General features: G+C 43.5%; 1 protein-coding gene across 1 annotated transcript in view; it reads right to left on the minus strand.

The window, feature by feature from the left end:
* The window catches only part of ALMS1 (ALMS1 centrosome and basal body associated protein), a 67909-nt gene that overhangs the window by 40435 nt on the left and 10305 nt on the right, over nucleotides 1–17169 (minus strand). The window contains exons 2-5 of the mRNA XM_051798155.1: nucleotides 15134–15271; nucleotides 13732–13927; nucleotides 5561–5678; nucleotides 1979–4061 (exon numbers count right to left, since the gene is read on the minus strand). Coding sequence (XP_051654115.1) covers nucleotides 1979–4061; nucleotides 5561–5678; nucleotides 13732–13927; nucleotides 15134–15271 — 2535 coding nt within the window. The remainder of the gene's footprint in view (nucleotides 1–1978; nucleotides 4062–5560; nucleotides 5679–13731; nucleotides 13928–15133; nucleotides 15272–17169) is intronic.

The raw sequence follows: 17169 nt of genomic DNA on the forward strand, positions 1-17169 counted from the left end.
AGCTGGAAGGAGAACACAAAGGTTTGGGTTAAAAACCTTTTTTCCTCCCCAAACAGCACAGAAAACTGGATTAGACTTGGAAATTCGAGGCAGGGAAGCTCCTCTTTTTAGAGGATAAGTTTGTCTGAGGTAAATAGTTGGGAACAGTTTTGTCAGAGCTGGTTAAAAACCATCATGAACCAGCTTTTGTGGGGAATCAGAGAATCAGGGAATGGGGTTTGGGTTGGGAGGGAGCTTCAAGAACATCCAGTTCCACCCCCTGCCATGGGCAGGGACACCTTCCACTAGCCCAGGTTGATCCAAGCCCTGTCCAACCTGGCCTTGGACACTTCCAGGGATCCAGGGGCAGCCACAGCTTCTCTGCCCAACCTGTGCCAGGGCCTCCCCACCCTCACAGCCAGGAATTCCTTCCTCATATCCATCCTAAACCTACTCTCAACTTTCCCGGGAAAACACCAGGAGATTGTCAAGTCAGACACACACAGCAGCATTCCCTGAATTAATGGATTTTGAAGGAGTCTCATGGAGGTTTAAGAACCTACTAAAGGTAGTTTAGGACCTTCTGAGGAAGCAATTTTTCTAAGTTTACATACAGAAATCATCTGCCTCAAAAAAGAACCCAAAATTTTCTTGGATTTAATCCTCTGCAGAAGCAAATTCATTTCAACTCATCCATCCTACGTCCTAAACATGCCAAGAAAATGAGATTAATTACTTCATGGATGGTGGCCAACTCTACTTCCTCTGATTTTATGCTAAACCTACATATTAACAGCCACAGAAGTGACCTGATCTCCTTTACCTTGTGATTTCTGGGAGCAGAATTCCTCAGAAACAGGGCTCCAAACTAGGCCTAATCACAATCAGAAACATAAATCACCTTTGTACCTCCTGAATTTGGTTTCAAACACCACCCCTACAATATTTATATTTGTTTCAACACTTCTTTGCAAACAGAGCAAAAAAAAGAAAAAAGCTTTTAAAACCCAGCCCCAAAGAGCTGATTATTATGGGAGTCACCCTGTGAGAGGAGCAGCCTCTCCCTCGGGGGATAATGACACGTTTCTCATTAGCATAAATCTGCATCTCATTTTCTCCACCACTCAAGAGCCATTAGCAGAGTTAACAGGGCTGCTTCTCCAGCCTCTCCCACCTTCCCAAAGCAGGGAAGAAATCTGGATTAGGAAAGGAAGGCAGAAAGGAGGGAAGGTATGAAGTGGCTCTGAATGTCTTTTAGGAGCAATATGGAAAGAATTAAAGAGTTTAGGGCCTTAGAAAGTGGAACAAAGTGAACAAGCAAAAATGGGTATTTATAGCAAATCAAAAGAGATTTCATTCCCAAGGATTTCTGGGGTGGGTTTGCTATTCCTGCAGAGCTTTGGGGGTGTGGAGTTCAGTTCTCCTGCCTTTCCTTACTCAGCACTCGAGTCTCAGCCTCCTGTTTGGATAATTATAACCTGAGCTTCTGAAAGGAGCTGGAAGCTCAGGAATGGCACATCAGGGATCTGCTGGAAGAGCTACAACCAAATTATTCACAAGATTTCACTTTTTTATCACTATCATGGAAACATGAAATGGTTTGGCTTGGAAGGGAACTTAAGGATCATCTCATTCCAACCTCCTGCCATGGGCAGGGACACCTTTCACTATTCCAGGTTGTTCCAACCTGGCCTTGGATACTTCCAGGGATCCAGGGGCAGCCACAGCTTCTCTGCCCAACCTGGGCCAGGGCCTGCCCACCCTCACAGCCAAGAATTCCTTCCCAATATCCCACCTAAATCTCCCCTTTTCCACTATGAAGCCATTCCCCCTCGTCCTGTCCCTCCATCCCTTGTTCCAAGTCCCTCTCCAGCTCTCCTGGAGCCCCTTTAGGCACTGGAAACGGCTGGAAAAAGAGATAACTCTAAAAAAAATGGATAACTCTGAAAAAATAAAGGGATAACTCCGACACCAGAGGTTAAACCAAAACCACACTTACTGGGATCCTTTCTTCAATATCCAACTCTTGTTTCTTCGGAGTTTCCAAAGGAGTTGCTCCACCAGGGAGGAAGTTATCACCTCCTGCACTGGGGAAGTGGCTGGAGACCCCCCCAGAGTTCAGAGTGGATCCCAAACCCCCCTGGCTGCTCCCCCCAGAACTAACGGGAACGTTCAAACTATCCGGGGAAATTGCCCCCGAGTTGTCCAGGATGACAGGACCAGCAGGAATATTCAGGCTGAGAGACCGATTTTCGGGAGCATCCCAATTCTTCCCATCACCAGCTGGAGAGTTTCCATCCTTTTTAAGGAGCTGAGCAACACTGGAAACCAAAACATCGGGATCTGAGCTTTGTCCCGTGTTGTTATTTTCCGCGTCTTCACCACTGGATCCAGAAACAACCTTCTGGATCGTGGAGCCTCCTAAATTATTGTCCAACACTCCTAAAACATGGTTTTTTTCTTCTGGAAACTGCAGTGCCTCTGTGGAATTTGCTGGTGGAATAACTCCAGCCAAGGAACGTTTCCTGCTGGAAACGTTCACGGCGTTGTCCGACTGGGATCTCGTAAGAGGGGGGACAAGCAGGAAGTTTTTACTTGGGAAGTGCAAACTTCCCAGAGAACCTGCCTCCCTAGGGGGAGCAGCAGCAAAATCCTCGGGATCTCTGCTGCTCTTCTGGAGGGACAAAACGTGGCTGGAGGGAATGGCAACGGCACTGGAGGCTTTTCTTCCAGGAGAAAATCCACTAGGAATCCCAGCATGAGGAACCTCCTCTGGCTGGCTCACGTTCCAAGATCCAACCTTCTCCATGAAACTAAGGGATGGGAGGGACTGGATTCTTCCAGTGTGGGGATATTTCCATTGGAAGGGCTCCAAATGTTCCTTGTTTTCCTTCGGAGCACGTCGGGGCGAATGTTGCTTCCCAGGGGACAGGGGTGAGTTCCCTGAAGGAACATCAGAACATGATGGAGAGACCTGGAGATCCGACTGGCTCACCGGGACACCGAGTTCTTCCGCCTTCACATTCTTCTTCAGGAGCATCCCTGGAGTGGACTGAAAGATGGGATGAGCCAAGCGCAGGGAGAACGAGGCATCAACTCCAAGGTTGAAGGAAGGGGAAATGTCTGTGACTTTATGGCCCCTTTGTATGGAAAAATCCGAAGCAGTTAATTCATTCCCGCTCCCTCCGGGATCCGCTCCCGCCGGAGATTCCTCATTGCACGGAGGCATCTCCATGTCAGCAACTGGTTGTCCAGGTGCACAGTCCCTGGGGTTCATCACAGCAGGGAGTGACTCCTCTTTCCCAAATCCCACTGCAGGAGGGGGTTGTTTGCACTGACGATCCAGGAGTTCCTCAGGAACAAAGTTCAAGCTTCCGGAGCCGTTTAAATCCACTCCATGTCCCTTCGACATTCCTTGCCCTGGCTCAGAAGTCTTGGCAGAAAGAACATCAGGAGCACCTGGATTTTTAAAGTGGTCGTTCCTCGAGCCACCAGACGAATTATTGGACAAATCAAGCTCAGGGACCTTCTTTTCCAGCTTTTCCAGGACTCCTCCCCCGCTCCCAACCGCTTTCACCTTTTCCTTTTGCGTCTCCCTCTCGCTTTTTTCCGTCAGGGCCGTTTTGTAGGAGGAATTCCCTGAAGATGAGAACTCCTCCTGCCTCAGGAACTCCTTCTCTTTCCCTGGAAGCTCCACACCAGCAGCTGGACCATCGTTGGCACCGGGGGAATGTCCATCATTCCCAGACGTGCTCCGGGGCTCCGGTGGGAGAGAAGCTCCCGCTTGGTTCGGCCTCTTTTCCGGAGTCGAGTTTGTGGGATCTTCACTCCTTTGGGGACTTGATGCCTCCTCATCAGTTTTCCAGGATTTATTGGCCTCCTGGTTCCCGAGTTGTCCAGATGAGGAGTTTTGGGAAGGCAAATTGGCATCTCCGGGATCGGCGGCGCATCCGGATGGAAGGGGATGTTGGGACAAGGAGCAGCCACTGGGAGCATCCAAGGGAGGGGTTGTGTCACTCAGGGATGCACATTCATGGATGTGGGAAGGCTCCTGGGACACTCCAGAAACATCAGGAATTCCTCTGGAAGAGGTAAGAAAAGGAAGTGAATTTCTCATTATCCTTTTTATCCAAATATCCTGATTTTCTGCTCTAATATCACAGGGAAAAGCAGAACTTCCCTTAAGCAAATACCTGGGGTTTAGCAAAATACACAAAAAAAAATCCCCTGAATGGCCCAAAACCTCAAGAAATGGGAAAAAAAAGAAATATCAAAAATGCCCTATAAAATAATAATAAATTTTTTTAAATGTTTAATAAATGCATATTCATATACATCTAATAAAATAATAAAAATACCTGAAGTTTAGCAAAATACACCAAAAAAATCCCCTAAATGGCCCAAAACCTCAAGAAATGGGAAAAAAAAGAAATATCAAAAATGCCCTATAAATTAATAATAAATTTTTTTAAATGTTTATAAAATGCATATTTATATACATCTAATATTTATTTATAAAACATTATATGGATGCTATAATTAATTAGGAAATATTCATATTTTATTCAATAATTGATGATTTTATAACTAATTGTAAAATATTATTAACATTATTATAATATTTATGTGTAATAATATTTATTACCTATAAATATTATATTTTTGTTTTAAAGTATATTTATATACATTATAAATAATGTTAGCACAATATTTTACAATCAGTTATAACATTATCAATTATTGAATTAAAAAAAAAACACCTGGAGTTTAGCAAAATACACAAAAAAACATCCCCTAAATGGCCCAAAGTCTGAAGAAATGGGAAAAAAAGAAATATCAAAAATGCCCTATAAAATAATAATAGATTTTTTAAAAGGTTTATAAAATGCATATCTATAAAACATAATATATTTATTTATAAAACATTCTATTAATTGTATAATTAATTAATTAGAAAATACTCCTGTTTTATTCAATAATTGATAATTTCATATACATATAATATTTATAAAACATGAGATTGGTGGTATAATTATTTAGAAAATAGTCATATTTTATTCAATAATTTAAAATTTTATATACATATAATATTTATTTATAAAACATTATATTAATTTTATAATTAATTACAAAATACTCCAATTTTATTCAATAACTGATAATTTTATATACATATTTATTTCTAAAACATTATAACTAATTAGAAAATACATTTTATTCAGTAATTGATAATTTTATAACTGATTGTAAAATACTGTGTTAACATTATAATATATTTGTATAAATATTTTTAAAATAAAAATATAATATTTATAGGTAATAAATATTATTACACATAGATATTATAATAAGTACATATATTATATGTATAAAGTATATGTAAACTATATACTAAACTATACAGTCACAAAAGAATAAAAATTAAATAAAATAAATAAAAATACATAATAAAAAGAAATACAATAAGAATATTAGTTTCTTCTTAGTATGTCACTATTTTTCAGCCTATTTAGGATTCAAGTATTTTTTACTGACGGGGTGTTATTGGTGAAATAAAGAAATAAATGGCATTTTCTCCCACCTCAAGGGAATAAAATCCATTCCCGAGGGTTGGAAGAGCGACTCCTCCAGGATCTTTGGGCCTCCTGTTGAGCACCTCAGGAGTGGGAGACACGGAGAGAATCGACTTTCCTGGATTTCTGGGGAAAGAAGAAGGATAAAAGAGCAATAAGAGCTTTTCCTTCCCATCCCAACCCCATTCCAAGTGCAGGGAAATGATGGAATGCCATCCCTTGATCCCTCTGCTGGAGCAGGTTCTCTCAGGGAGGAAATTCAGGTTTCTTGTCATGGAGCAAAATCAGGTTTCTTCTCATCCATCTCCAAACATTCCATGGCACTGATATGTCTAACTTATCCATAAACTTCCTTTCTTAATCCAGAAACTTCCTCTTGTGCACATTCCCATCTTTTCCCACTCCTGGTCAGCCCCTCCCATCCTGATTTCCATGGAGAATGTCCACATCACCTCCTACTTCCTTAAAAACCAGGAGACCCCACTGATCCACTTTCCCAGTCTCCATTTTTCCATAAATTTCCATTACAGTAAAGGCTACACGGGATTATTTTGTTTAGGGATTCAAGATAAAGGAATTTCTTTCGGGATTCAAGATAAAGGAACAATAAAACTTCAAGGGACAATAAAATTTCAAGGAAAAATAAAACTTCAAGGGACAATAAAATTTCAAGGAATAATAAAACTTCAAGGAATAACTTTAACAATAAAACTTTAGTTTAAAGTTAACTGAATTTTAAAATTGACTTAATTCGTTTTGGTTAAATGTGGATTAAAATGGTTTTCTGGAAGGAGGAAGGGGAAGAAATGGAAAAAGGAGGGAGGGAAAAAGGGGGAAAGGAAAAAGGGAGGAAGGAAGGAAAAGGAGGGAAAGAGGAAAAGGAAGAGAAAGGGGGGAAGGAAGGGAAAAGGGGGAAGAAAAGGAAAAGGAAAAGGAAAAGGAAAAGGAAAAGGAAAAGGAAAAGGAAAAGGAAAAGGAAAAGGAAAAGGAAAAGGAAAAGGAAAAGGAAAAAGGGGGAAGAAAAGAAGGAAAGAGGGGGAAGGAAAGAAAAAGGGGGAAGGAAGAGAAAGGGGGAAGGAAGAGAAAGGAGGGAAGGAAAGGAAAAAGGAGGGAAGGAAAAAGGGGGAAGGAAAGGATAAAGGGGGGAAGGAAGGAAAAAGGGGGGAAGGAAGGGAAAGGGGGGAAGGAAGGGAAAGGGGGGAAGGAAGGGAAAGGGGGGAAGGAAGGGAAAGGGGGGAAGGAAGGGAAAAAGGGATGTAGATATATATATTTTAAAAATAGGTATAAACAGCTACTCCTGAGTTATGTGAGAAGAAGAGGAATTCCAAAGGGTTCCAAGGTAAGCAAAGCTGGATGACAAAATTAATTATGGCACACATGGAATGTGGGGAAAAAAAATAAGGAGAGGGGAAAACTTTAAGCAAGTTGGAATCTAAATTATTTTAGCCCTGTTGGATGGATTTTTCCCCCTCCTAACTCTTGTTTCATATTTAAAATAATAAAACAAAATAATATTATTTGGAGTTCTCAAATTCCTCTTGTAACTCCAATTTCATGTTTGCACAACTGGCATCTTAATTTGATTTAAACAATAGAAGGAAAATAAGTAAGTTTGCCTGATTTTAAGCTCCATTTCTTCACTTTGAAAACGTATTTTTCCAGCTAAAGCAAAAATCAGGAGCCATTAAAGAAAAGGCTTTTCCAGACAATAAAAACTGGGTGTGCTTTGAGAATGAAGAGACAAAAAGGACTGAGGGAAGGATCAGGAAATAACAGGAAAAAAGCTGCCAAAACCAGACTATTTTTTGTAATATATCTAGACGTATATTGATAAAATAAATGTCCACATACACACACATATATATATATAAATACACAGAACATAAGTCACAATACTTGGTTGATAAATCAATATATCGTATTAAAAAAAAAAGAAAGTCAAACAGATGAAAAAGTGATTTAAGGGTTCTCCAAGCAGAGCTGGAAACGGGGAATTCTCACTGCATCAACTCCCTTCCAGAGCCTTCTTGGCCCTGCCCTATGGGAAACTCCAGAAATTCCTAAATTCTTCCAGAGAAGGCCCATGGATGAGGCAGATGTTTGCCAAGAAATAGTGCACAGAGCATCCATACAGGGCAGGGAATCCCTGGAAGTGTCCAAGGCCAGGTTGGATGGGGCTTGGAGCAACCTGGGATAGGGGAAGGTGTCCCTGCCCATGGCAGGGGGTGGCACTGGATGAGCTTTAAGGTCCCTTCCCAACCCAAATCATTCCATGATTTTCTGGTTCTGCTGTTAAATGGTGTTTGCAGGTTCTGGGGACCACAATTCCCTATTTCTAAATGTTCCAGGAGGATCACACAGCTGGAAGGTCGAACAAACACGTTTCCCATCACCAGAACCTTCTGGAACTAAATCAGTTGAGTGCAACCAAGAAGTCTGAGGAGCCTTGATTCCATTTGGATGGAGGTGGGCACGAAGGGATTTGGGCACTCAGAGCATTTCAGGTCCCATCAAACAAGGATCCAACATCAAACACCAAAGCTCTGCAAACCTGGGGACAAATCAGACCCTCCTGAGGGCATCAACGGGATCCAACCCGTGGGATCCAACCCACATGGGGCCCTACAGAACGTGCCAGAGAGTTCAGGTGGACCATCCATGGGTTCCACAGAAGAGAACCAATAAGCCTTTCTCCAATTATATTAGGAAAACTAGACTGGGGAGAAATTCCTCTCTGTGAGAGTGGGGAGGCCCTGGCACAGGTTGCCCAGAGAAGCTGTGGCTGCCCCTGGATCCCTGGAAGTGTCCAAGGCCAGGTTGGAGCAACATGGGATGGTGGAAGGTGTCCCTGCCCATGGCAGGGGGTGGAACTGGGTGGTCTTTAAGGTCCCTCCCAACCCAAACCATTTCCAATCCAACCATCACATTCCAGGAACAAGGTGACCTGACTCACAGAGTGGGTTTAACAGGAAAAGCAGGACAAGGAAAAAAACAAACTCTTCCTTTTCAGTAGGAGATTTCAGCTGATTGAATGTGCAGAGTTGTCCCCTCACACTGAGATCCTTCAGGAACTCGCTCCCCTGGCTTCTCCCAGGAGCATTCCCATTCCGCTGAGCCATAAATCTGCCTCAGGCTGACAGTTCCCACCTTCCCCAGAGGTTCCCACTCGGAGGAACCATGCTGGGGATCACTGACTTGAAGCAGCAGAGGACTGACAAGGCCAGGAGAGGAGCGTGAGGAAAAAAGGGAACATAAAACCAAGGAAGAGAGAGGAAAGTTGAGATTCCCTGCAGCTCCATTCTCGGTGGAAATCCACTTGCTCCCTGTAGGAAGCCGCAGGGATGACCTGCAGAAGCACCTCCGGGAGCTCAATAAATTCCATTTAAGAGGCGCTACGATCCTGATTTTATTTCCTATCATAGAATCATAGAATCAGCTGGGTTGGAAGGGACCTCCGAGATCATCAAGTCCAACCCTTGATCCAACCCCGCTGTGGTTCCCAGCCCATGGCACTGATGCCACATCCAGTCTGTCCTTAAACACCTCCAGGGATGGAGAATCCACCCCTTCCCTGGGCAGCCCATTCCAATGGCTGAGCACCCTCTCTGCAAAGAAATTCTTTCTAATCTCCAACCTAAACTTCCCCTGGCACAGCTCAAGACCCAGCCCTCTTGTCTTGCTGAGAGTTGCCTGGGAAAAGAGACCAACACCCCCTGGCTCCCCCCTCCTGTCAGGGAGTTGCAGAGAGTGAGGAGGTCTCCCCTGAGCCTCCTCTTCTCCAGGCTGAACAGCCCCAGCTCCCTCAGCCTCTCCTCACAGCACTTGTGCTCCAGTCCCTTCCCCAGCCTCGTTGCTCTCCTCTGGACCTGCTCCAGGACCTCCATGTCCTTCCTGAGCTGAGGGCCCAGAACTGGACACAGCACTCCAGGGGTGGCCTCACCAGTGCTGAGTCCAGGGGCAGAATCACTTCCCTGGCCCTGTTGGCCACCCTGTTCCTGAGCCAGGCCAGGATCCATTGGCCTTCTTGTCCCCCTGGGCACACTCTGGCTCCTGTTCAGCTCCCTGTCCATCCCCACTCCCAGCTCCCTTCCTGCCTGGCTGCTCTCCAGCCCCTCTGGCCCAGCCTGGAGCTGCCGGGGGTTGTTGTGGCCAAAGGGCAGGACCCGGCACTTGGCCTGGTTGAACCTCATCCCCTTGGAATCAGCCCATGGATCCAGCCTGTCCAGGTCCCTCTGCAGAGCCCTCCTGCCTTCCAGCAGATCAACACTCCCCCCAGTTTGGTGTCACCTGCAAATTTGCTGATGGTTCACTCAATCCCCTCATCTAAATCATCAATAAAGACATTAAACAGGACTGAGCCCAGCACTGATCCCTGAGGACACCACTGGTGATGGATCCCACCTGGATGCAGCTCCATCCCCACCACTCTCTGGGCCCGGCCCTCCAGCCAGTTCCTGACCCAGCAGGGAGTGCCCCTGGCCAAGCTGTGGCTGCAGCTTTTTCAGGAGTGTGCTGTGGGAGACGGCGTCAAAGGCCTTGCTGAAGTTGACAGACACATCCACACCTTCCCCTCATCCACCAGGTGGGTCACCTGACCATAAAAGGAACTCAGGTTGGTCAGACAGGACCTGCCCTTCCTAAACCCCGTGCTGGCTGGGTCTGATCCCCTGATCCTATATTATAACCCCCAAACCCAGCCATGCCCCACATTTCTCCTCCAGCTTTTTCCCCCCATCTCCCAGCACGCGACCTTCGCGCGTTCGCTTTCAGCAACTCGTTCCCCTCGGGGGAGGCAGAAAAGATCCCCGTGATCCCCGTTTGGGATGCTGGGGATGATTTAGGGGCTCCTTCTGCTGAGCCACAAGGCGGGTTTTTGCAGGCACAGGAGCAGCTGCTCCGAGCTGAAAGCAGCCAGTGACGTCAGCCCATCCCTCTCGTGTCAAAACACGGATCTCTCCTGAAGGTCAAAAGCTCCCTCACAGGCGAGTTGAGCGAGCAGGCAGAGCTGGGAATGTTCCCTCTCTTTCCCAGCCTGCCGAAAATTCCAAATGCCACTGTCAAGCTGCCATTTGGGGGAGGTAAAAAAAAAAGGAAAGGCAAAACACAAACAAAACCTCGGTGCCTTCGTCAAGCTGTGCCACGGGAGGCTCCTTTCCTGCAGGGAAATTCGGGATGGGTTTGAAGAGGAGGAGAAATAAATGATGTTGGAGGTTAATTTTTCCTTCCCTCTCACCTTTCCTCCCATACTTGGGAATTAAATGCATGTACAAAAAGCCTGGAGCTCCCGGGACAGCTCTAAAGAGGAAGAAATGAAGCAGCAGCAGGAGAGGGAATTCTTGTGTCTTTATATCATGATAAAAAATATATCAGTAAAAAATATACCGTTAAAAAATATACCATTAAAAAATGTACCATTAAAAATACTATAAAAAAATATACCATAAAAAATATACCATAAAAAATAGATCATATTAAAAATTGTATTAAAAATCGTATTAAAAATCATATTAAAATGTCATATTAAACATCATGTTAAAATGTCATATTAAACATCATGTTAAAATATCACATTAAAATGTCATATTAAAAATAACCTTAAAAGTATATGATATTAAAAAATCATATTAAAAATAACCTTAAACGTATATGATATTAAAAAATCATATTAAAAATAACCTTAAAAGTATATGATATTAAAATATCATATAAAAAAACCTTAAAAGTATATGATATTAAAAAATCATATTAAAAATAACCTTAAAAGTATATGATATTAAAGTGTCATATTAAAATATCATATTTTAAAAATTTAATAGTTAAAATATATATTGAAAATCTATCATATTTTTCAAAGTTAATACTAAAATACGTCAGATTAAAAACATATATTTTGAAAAATTTACATTAATATATCATTTTTAGATTTTAATACTAAAATACATCATATTAAAATATATATGTTAAAAAATTAATATTAAAAATATATCATTTAAATATATTTGATATATCATATTAAAAATATGTCATATTACACCATTTCATATTAAAATATATCGTATTAAAACATCACATTAAGATATATTTTAAATATATCAAATTAAAATATTTCATATTAAAAACATATATTAATATATATCGTATTAAAAATATGTCATAATAAAAGTTTCATGTTTTCTCCTTAATTCCAGTTGCACTGAAAACACAAACCCTGATAAATATCAGGAAGTTTTTATGGATTAAACAGTTCTGCAAATGATAATAATGAAGAGAAAAATGCTACAAAATATATTAAATAAAACAATCCTACAAAAGGAGGGAGGCAAGGACAAAGCAGGAGGGTGGTGAAGGACTGGAATGGAATTCCCAGAGAAGCTGTGGCTGCCCCTGGATCCCTGGAAGTGTCCAAGGCCAGGTTGGAGCAACCTGGGCTAGTGGAAGGTGTCCTTGCCCATGGCAGGGGGTGGAACTGGATGGTCTTTAAGGTCCCTTCCCACCCAAACCATTCCGGGATTCCATGATTAAAGGAAGATTTGGGGAAGGTTCAGCAGCAGCACAACATTATTGAAAACACTGACATTTGGAAAAGATGCCTACCTGGGTTCAATCAGGTTATTCCTGGGATAAAACCTCGCCATGGATGAACGGACACATCACTGGGAATCAGCACAGCCCTGGCCCAGGTTGCCCAGAGAAGCTGTGGCTGCCCCTGGATCCCTGGAAGTGTCCAAGGCCAGGTTGGAGTACCCTGGGCTAGTGGAAGGTGTGCCTGCCCATGGCAGGGGGTGGAAGGAGATGAAGATTTAAGGTCACTCTCAACCCAGATCATTCCAGGATTCTGGAGCCCCTCTGCTCTGGAGCCAGGCTGGGAGAGCTGGGGGGGTTCCCCTGGAGAAGAGAAGGCTCCAGGGAGAGCTGAGAGCCCCTGGCAGGGCCTAAAGGGGCTCCAGGAGAGCTGGAGAGGGACTGGGGACAAGGCATGGAGGGACAGCACACAGGGAATGGCTTCCCAGTGCCAGAGGGCAGGGATAGATGGGATATTGGGAAGGAATTCTTGGCTGTGAGGGTGGGGAGGCCCTGGCACAGGTTGGGTAGAGAAGCTGTGGCTGCCCCTGGATCCCTGGAAGTGTCCAAGGCCAGGTTGGATGGGGCTTGGAGCAACCTGGGATGGTGGAAGGTGTCACTGCCCATGGCAGGGGGTGGAAACGGATGAGCTTTAAGGTCCCTTCCCACCCAAACCATTCCATCACTCTCTGAATATCCACATTAATGTGGTACATTCCAATTTGGGTTTTGTCCAGACCCAAAGAGAAACGTAAGGAATTGTAACTAAGTCGATAAAATCAACGGGAATGGAAGAAGAAGGTGGGTACAAACTCGTGTTTAAGCAGCAGAACAGAGGCCAGCAGGTACAGCAAAGCCCCAGCCCAGGAAAAGTGAGTAAATATCAATTTTTTAGACATTTTATAAGTAATTATCCCCTATCCCTTTCCATTTGTCTCTGATAACATCACATCCACACAGGAAAGTCCCTTTCACTGCACAGTTGGGGTGAAATCTTGTAATAGGACAACATTTAACCTATAATTCCTCAGTCTTTCCTCTTATCTTGAGAGAATAATTAAAGAACATTTAGCAGATACCTTTGTAAAGGGTTACTGAAAACCTTTTAAAACTGTATTTGGAAATTATTTGACTATAAAGAAATCCTATAAGGAGCAGTGAAATATAAAAGCAGCTTGAATATATGAGACCAAGGTATAAGCCTGAACACACAAACAGTTTTTCATGTTATAAATGCAAATACATCTACTTTATTATTATACTTACCATTTTGGAATAAATAAGGATTTTTGACTCATGAATGAATACAGATTTTAAGAATACAGAGAACTATCATCTCAGTCAGAGAGGACCTGAAAAATGGCAAACTTTACTCAGGTTTGCCATTAATTCTAAAGGAAGAAACAAGATTTTCAGTTTTACCCGAGACAAAAATAATCTGTTAGAGAAGTTCCAGGGGAGGGACAAACCCTCTGTCTCGTTTGGGAGGTGGGTTTGGACAATAAAATTACACCAAAAGGAGTTTGGAAACACAAAGAAATCACATCCAGGTTAGGGATTGATTTAACAGTAAAATCTTAATTGTTGAGCAGTTAAAAAAAGGTCACTGTGAACATACCCAGCAGTGAGCCCTGGGCTGGCTCTCCAGGAAAAAGTCTTCTGGATGCTTCTCCTAAAGACAACATTCCTTCCTCCAGAGTAGGGAATTCTGACAGGTCATTCCTCTCACAAGTCAGGCCAAGCTTCATCTCTGAGGCAGCAGTTAAACAGCTGGAATCTACTTCTGCTGGAAGCTGGAACCATGGCTCAGTTCCCTAAAAAACACAACAGGAGAAAAAAGTGCTCCAGCAGCAAGGAAGTTTTATAAGAGGAAATAATTTCCAAAGGAAATAATTACTAAGTACTGAAACAACATAATTACTGATTCTAAGTTGTATTTCTTATACAAATACTCAGTTTTTAATGTAAAAAAAAATTATAAACTAATAAAAGCAATAAAATACCCCAGTGAATGATCAAAGTCCAGCACAACCCCTGTTTAATACCTGAAAGTCTGAAACGCTATGAAGGTATTTAAAGCTCTTTTCCACACCAGAATTTTGCTGTGGGAGCCCCAGGTTTTGCACAAGGTTCTTCCAATCGTTCACAAACACAACTCTTGATCAGCTCAGTCCTTCCAAACCACCTGTGAGCTCCTGGAATCCTCGGAGCAATTAAACATTTGGCAGCACATCCGGCAGACGGGAGTGGTCGGGATGTGGGATCTCAATTAAGGCAGAGAAAGCACTTCATGAGGGAGTTTGGATGGACAGAAAGCTGAACAGGAGCCAGAGTGTGCCCAGGGGGACAAGAGGGCCAATGGATCCTGGCCTGGCTCAGGAACAGGGTGGCCAACAGGTCCAGGGAAGTGATTCTGCCCCTGGACTCAGCACTGGTGAGGCCACCCCTGGAGTGCTGTGTCCAGTTCTGGGCCCTCAGCTCAGGAAGGACATGGAGGGGCTGGAGCAGGTCCAGAGGAGAGCAACGAGGCTGGGGAAGGGACTGGAGCACAAGTGCTGGGAGGAGAGGCTGAGGGAGCTGGGGGGGCTCAGCCTGGAGAAGAGGAGGCTCAGGGGAGACCTCCTCACTCTGCAACTCCCTGACAGGAGGGGGGAGCCAGCTGGGGGTTGGTCTCTTTTCCCAGGCAACCATCAGCAAGACAAGAGGGCTGGGTCTTGAGCTGTGCCAGGGGAGGTTTAGGTTGGAGATTAGAAAGAATTTCTTTGCAGAGAGGGTGCTCAGCCATTGGAATGGGCTGCCCAGGGAAGGGGTGGATTCTCCATCCCTGGAGGTGTTTAAGGACAGACTGGATGTGGCATCAGTGCCATGGGCTGGGAACCACAGCGGGGTTGGATCAAGGGTTGGACTGGATGATCTCAGAGGTCCCTTCCAACCCAGCTGATTCCATGATTCTGTGATGATCATTTCCATCCCATAATTAACCTTCCAGCCCCAAGCCCAGCAAAGCTCAGCACAAATACCCAATGAGCAGCAGTTTTCCTCCGGATTGCTTCTCCCAGGGAGATCCCACTGGCCGCTGATCCCTGGGTTTCGCTGCTGCTGCTTCGGCTCCAGGACTCCTCCCTCCGGCGCCGGCGTGGGGGAGTTGTGGCAATGGGCTACAAGGCATTAATTGCTGATTAAAAACACGTTATTTTTTCCATTTCAGTGTGTGTGTGTTTATTTACTCCTTATGAAATACATAAAACATTCAAGTCATCCCCAAAGGCCAAAAATCGGGTCCTCCCCATCCTCAGGCGCTGCCTAAAATTCCATCCAGATTCCTAAACTTTGCTAAAAGGGGCAGCTCCTTCCCCATTTTAGATCCCAAAAATCTGAGCCTGATTTTGTGCACATCAGCCAATCATTTGAGGCATTTATTTCACGTTCCCAAATCCACATAAATCACAAAACACCAAAACTATTCATCACCTTGATCAGAGTCTGACATTTGTCCTGTGTTCATTCAATGGTTGTTGGGTTTCTAATATTTATATATATATATATATATATATATATATATATTTACTTATTTATTTATACATATTTTTATATGACAATATTGTAATATTTGTTATTTCATTAAAATGATGTTCTTACTTATATCAATGTTATAAATTACATTTTAAAAGCCATCTTATGCAAATAACTTCAAGCAAGCCCAGTTAACTTCTATATTATAATCAGGCAATACTTGGAGGGCAGAAATTGAAATTAACTTGGATTCCTGCCTAGAAAAGCAGCTGTAACATCATTTTTCTTCCCCATGAGGCACCAGAGGAAGCTGTTCCTGAACTCAGAATGAAATTTCTCCTCTAGGACATCCCATTCCTGAGGCCACAGAGGCTGGAACAGCTTTTCCCAGACAGCACAGCCAGGCAGGTTTATTAGGATTACCACTGGGAAAACAGGTATTCCAGGAACACAAAAATGCTCCCTGTCACCTGCACCAGGAATTATGGATCCACTGCCTGGTGGAGTTACAGTGATCCACAGAGTGGGAATTCACATGGGAGGGGCAAAAGTAAAAGGTCAGAGACGGAGAAAAGGATTTCCCAGGATGAAGGAGAGAAAAGTCCAGACCCAAACCCTGTTTTAATGGATATCCACAACTGCCTTTACTTCCACAGTTGCACTTCCATCCACAGCTGCATTTTTCACAGCTGCATTTAATTCCACAGCTGCATTTAATTCCACAGCTGCATTTAATTCCACAGCTGCATTTAATTCCACAGCTGCATTTAATTCCACAGCTGCATTTAATTCCACAATTATATTTACATCCACAACATCCACAACTGCATTTACATCCACAACTGCATTTTTTCACAGCTGCCTTTACCTCCACAGTTGAATTTACTTCCACAGCTGCATTTCCTTCCATAGTTGCATTTTTTCACAACTGCTTTTATCTCCACAGCTGCATTTACCTCCACAGCTGCCTTTACCTCCTGAGTTGCATTTCCATCCACAACTGCATTTATATCCACAGCTGCATTTATATCCACAGCTGCATTTCCATCCACATGGAATTCCCAGAGAAGCTGTGGCTGCCCCTGGATCCCTGGAAGTGTCCAAGGCCAGGTTGGAGCAACCTGGGCTAGTGGAAGGTGTCCCTGCCCATGGCAGGGGGTGGCACTGGATGAGCTTTAAGGTCCCTTCCCACCCAAACCATTCCATCACTCTCTGAATATCCACATTAATGTGGTACATTCCAATTTGGGTTTTGTCCAGATCCAAAGAGAAATGTAAGGAATTGTAAATAAGATGATAAAATCAATGGGAATGGAGGAAGAAGGTGGGGATAAACTCATGTTTAAGCAGCAGAACAGAGGCCAGCAGGTACAGCAAAGCCCCAGCCCAGCAAAAGTGAGTAAACATCAATTTTTTAGACATTGTATAAGTATTTATCCCCTATCCCTTTCCATTTGTCTCTGATAACATCACATCCACACAGGAAAGTCCCTTTCACTGCACAGTTGGGGTGAAATCTTGAAATAGTACAACATTTAACCTA

The sequence above is a fragment of the Manacus candei genome, unplaced genomic scaffold (genome assembly GCF_025592945.1).
Source record: "Manacus candei isolate 608988 ecotype Guabito, Panama unplaced genomic scaffold, ASM2559294v1 h1tg000048l, whole genome shotgun sequence".
Taxonomy (NCBI): Eukaryota; Metazoa; Chordata; class Aves; order Passeriformes; family Pipridae; genus Manacus; species Manacus candei.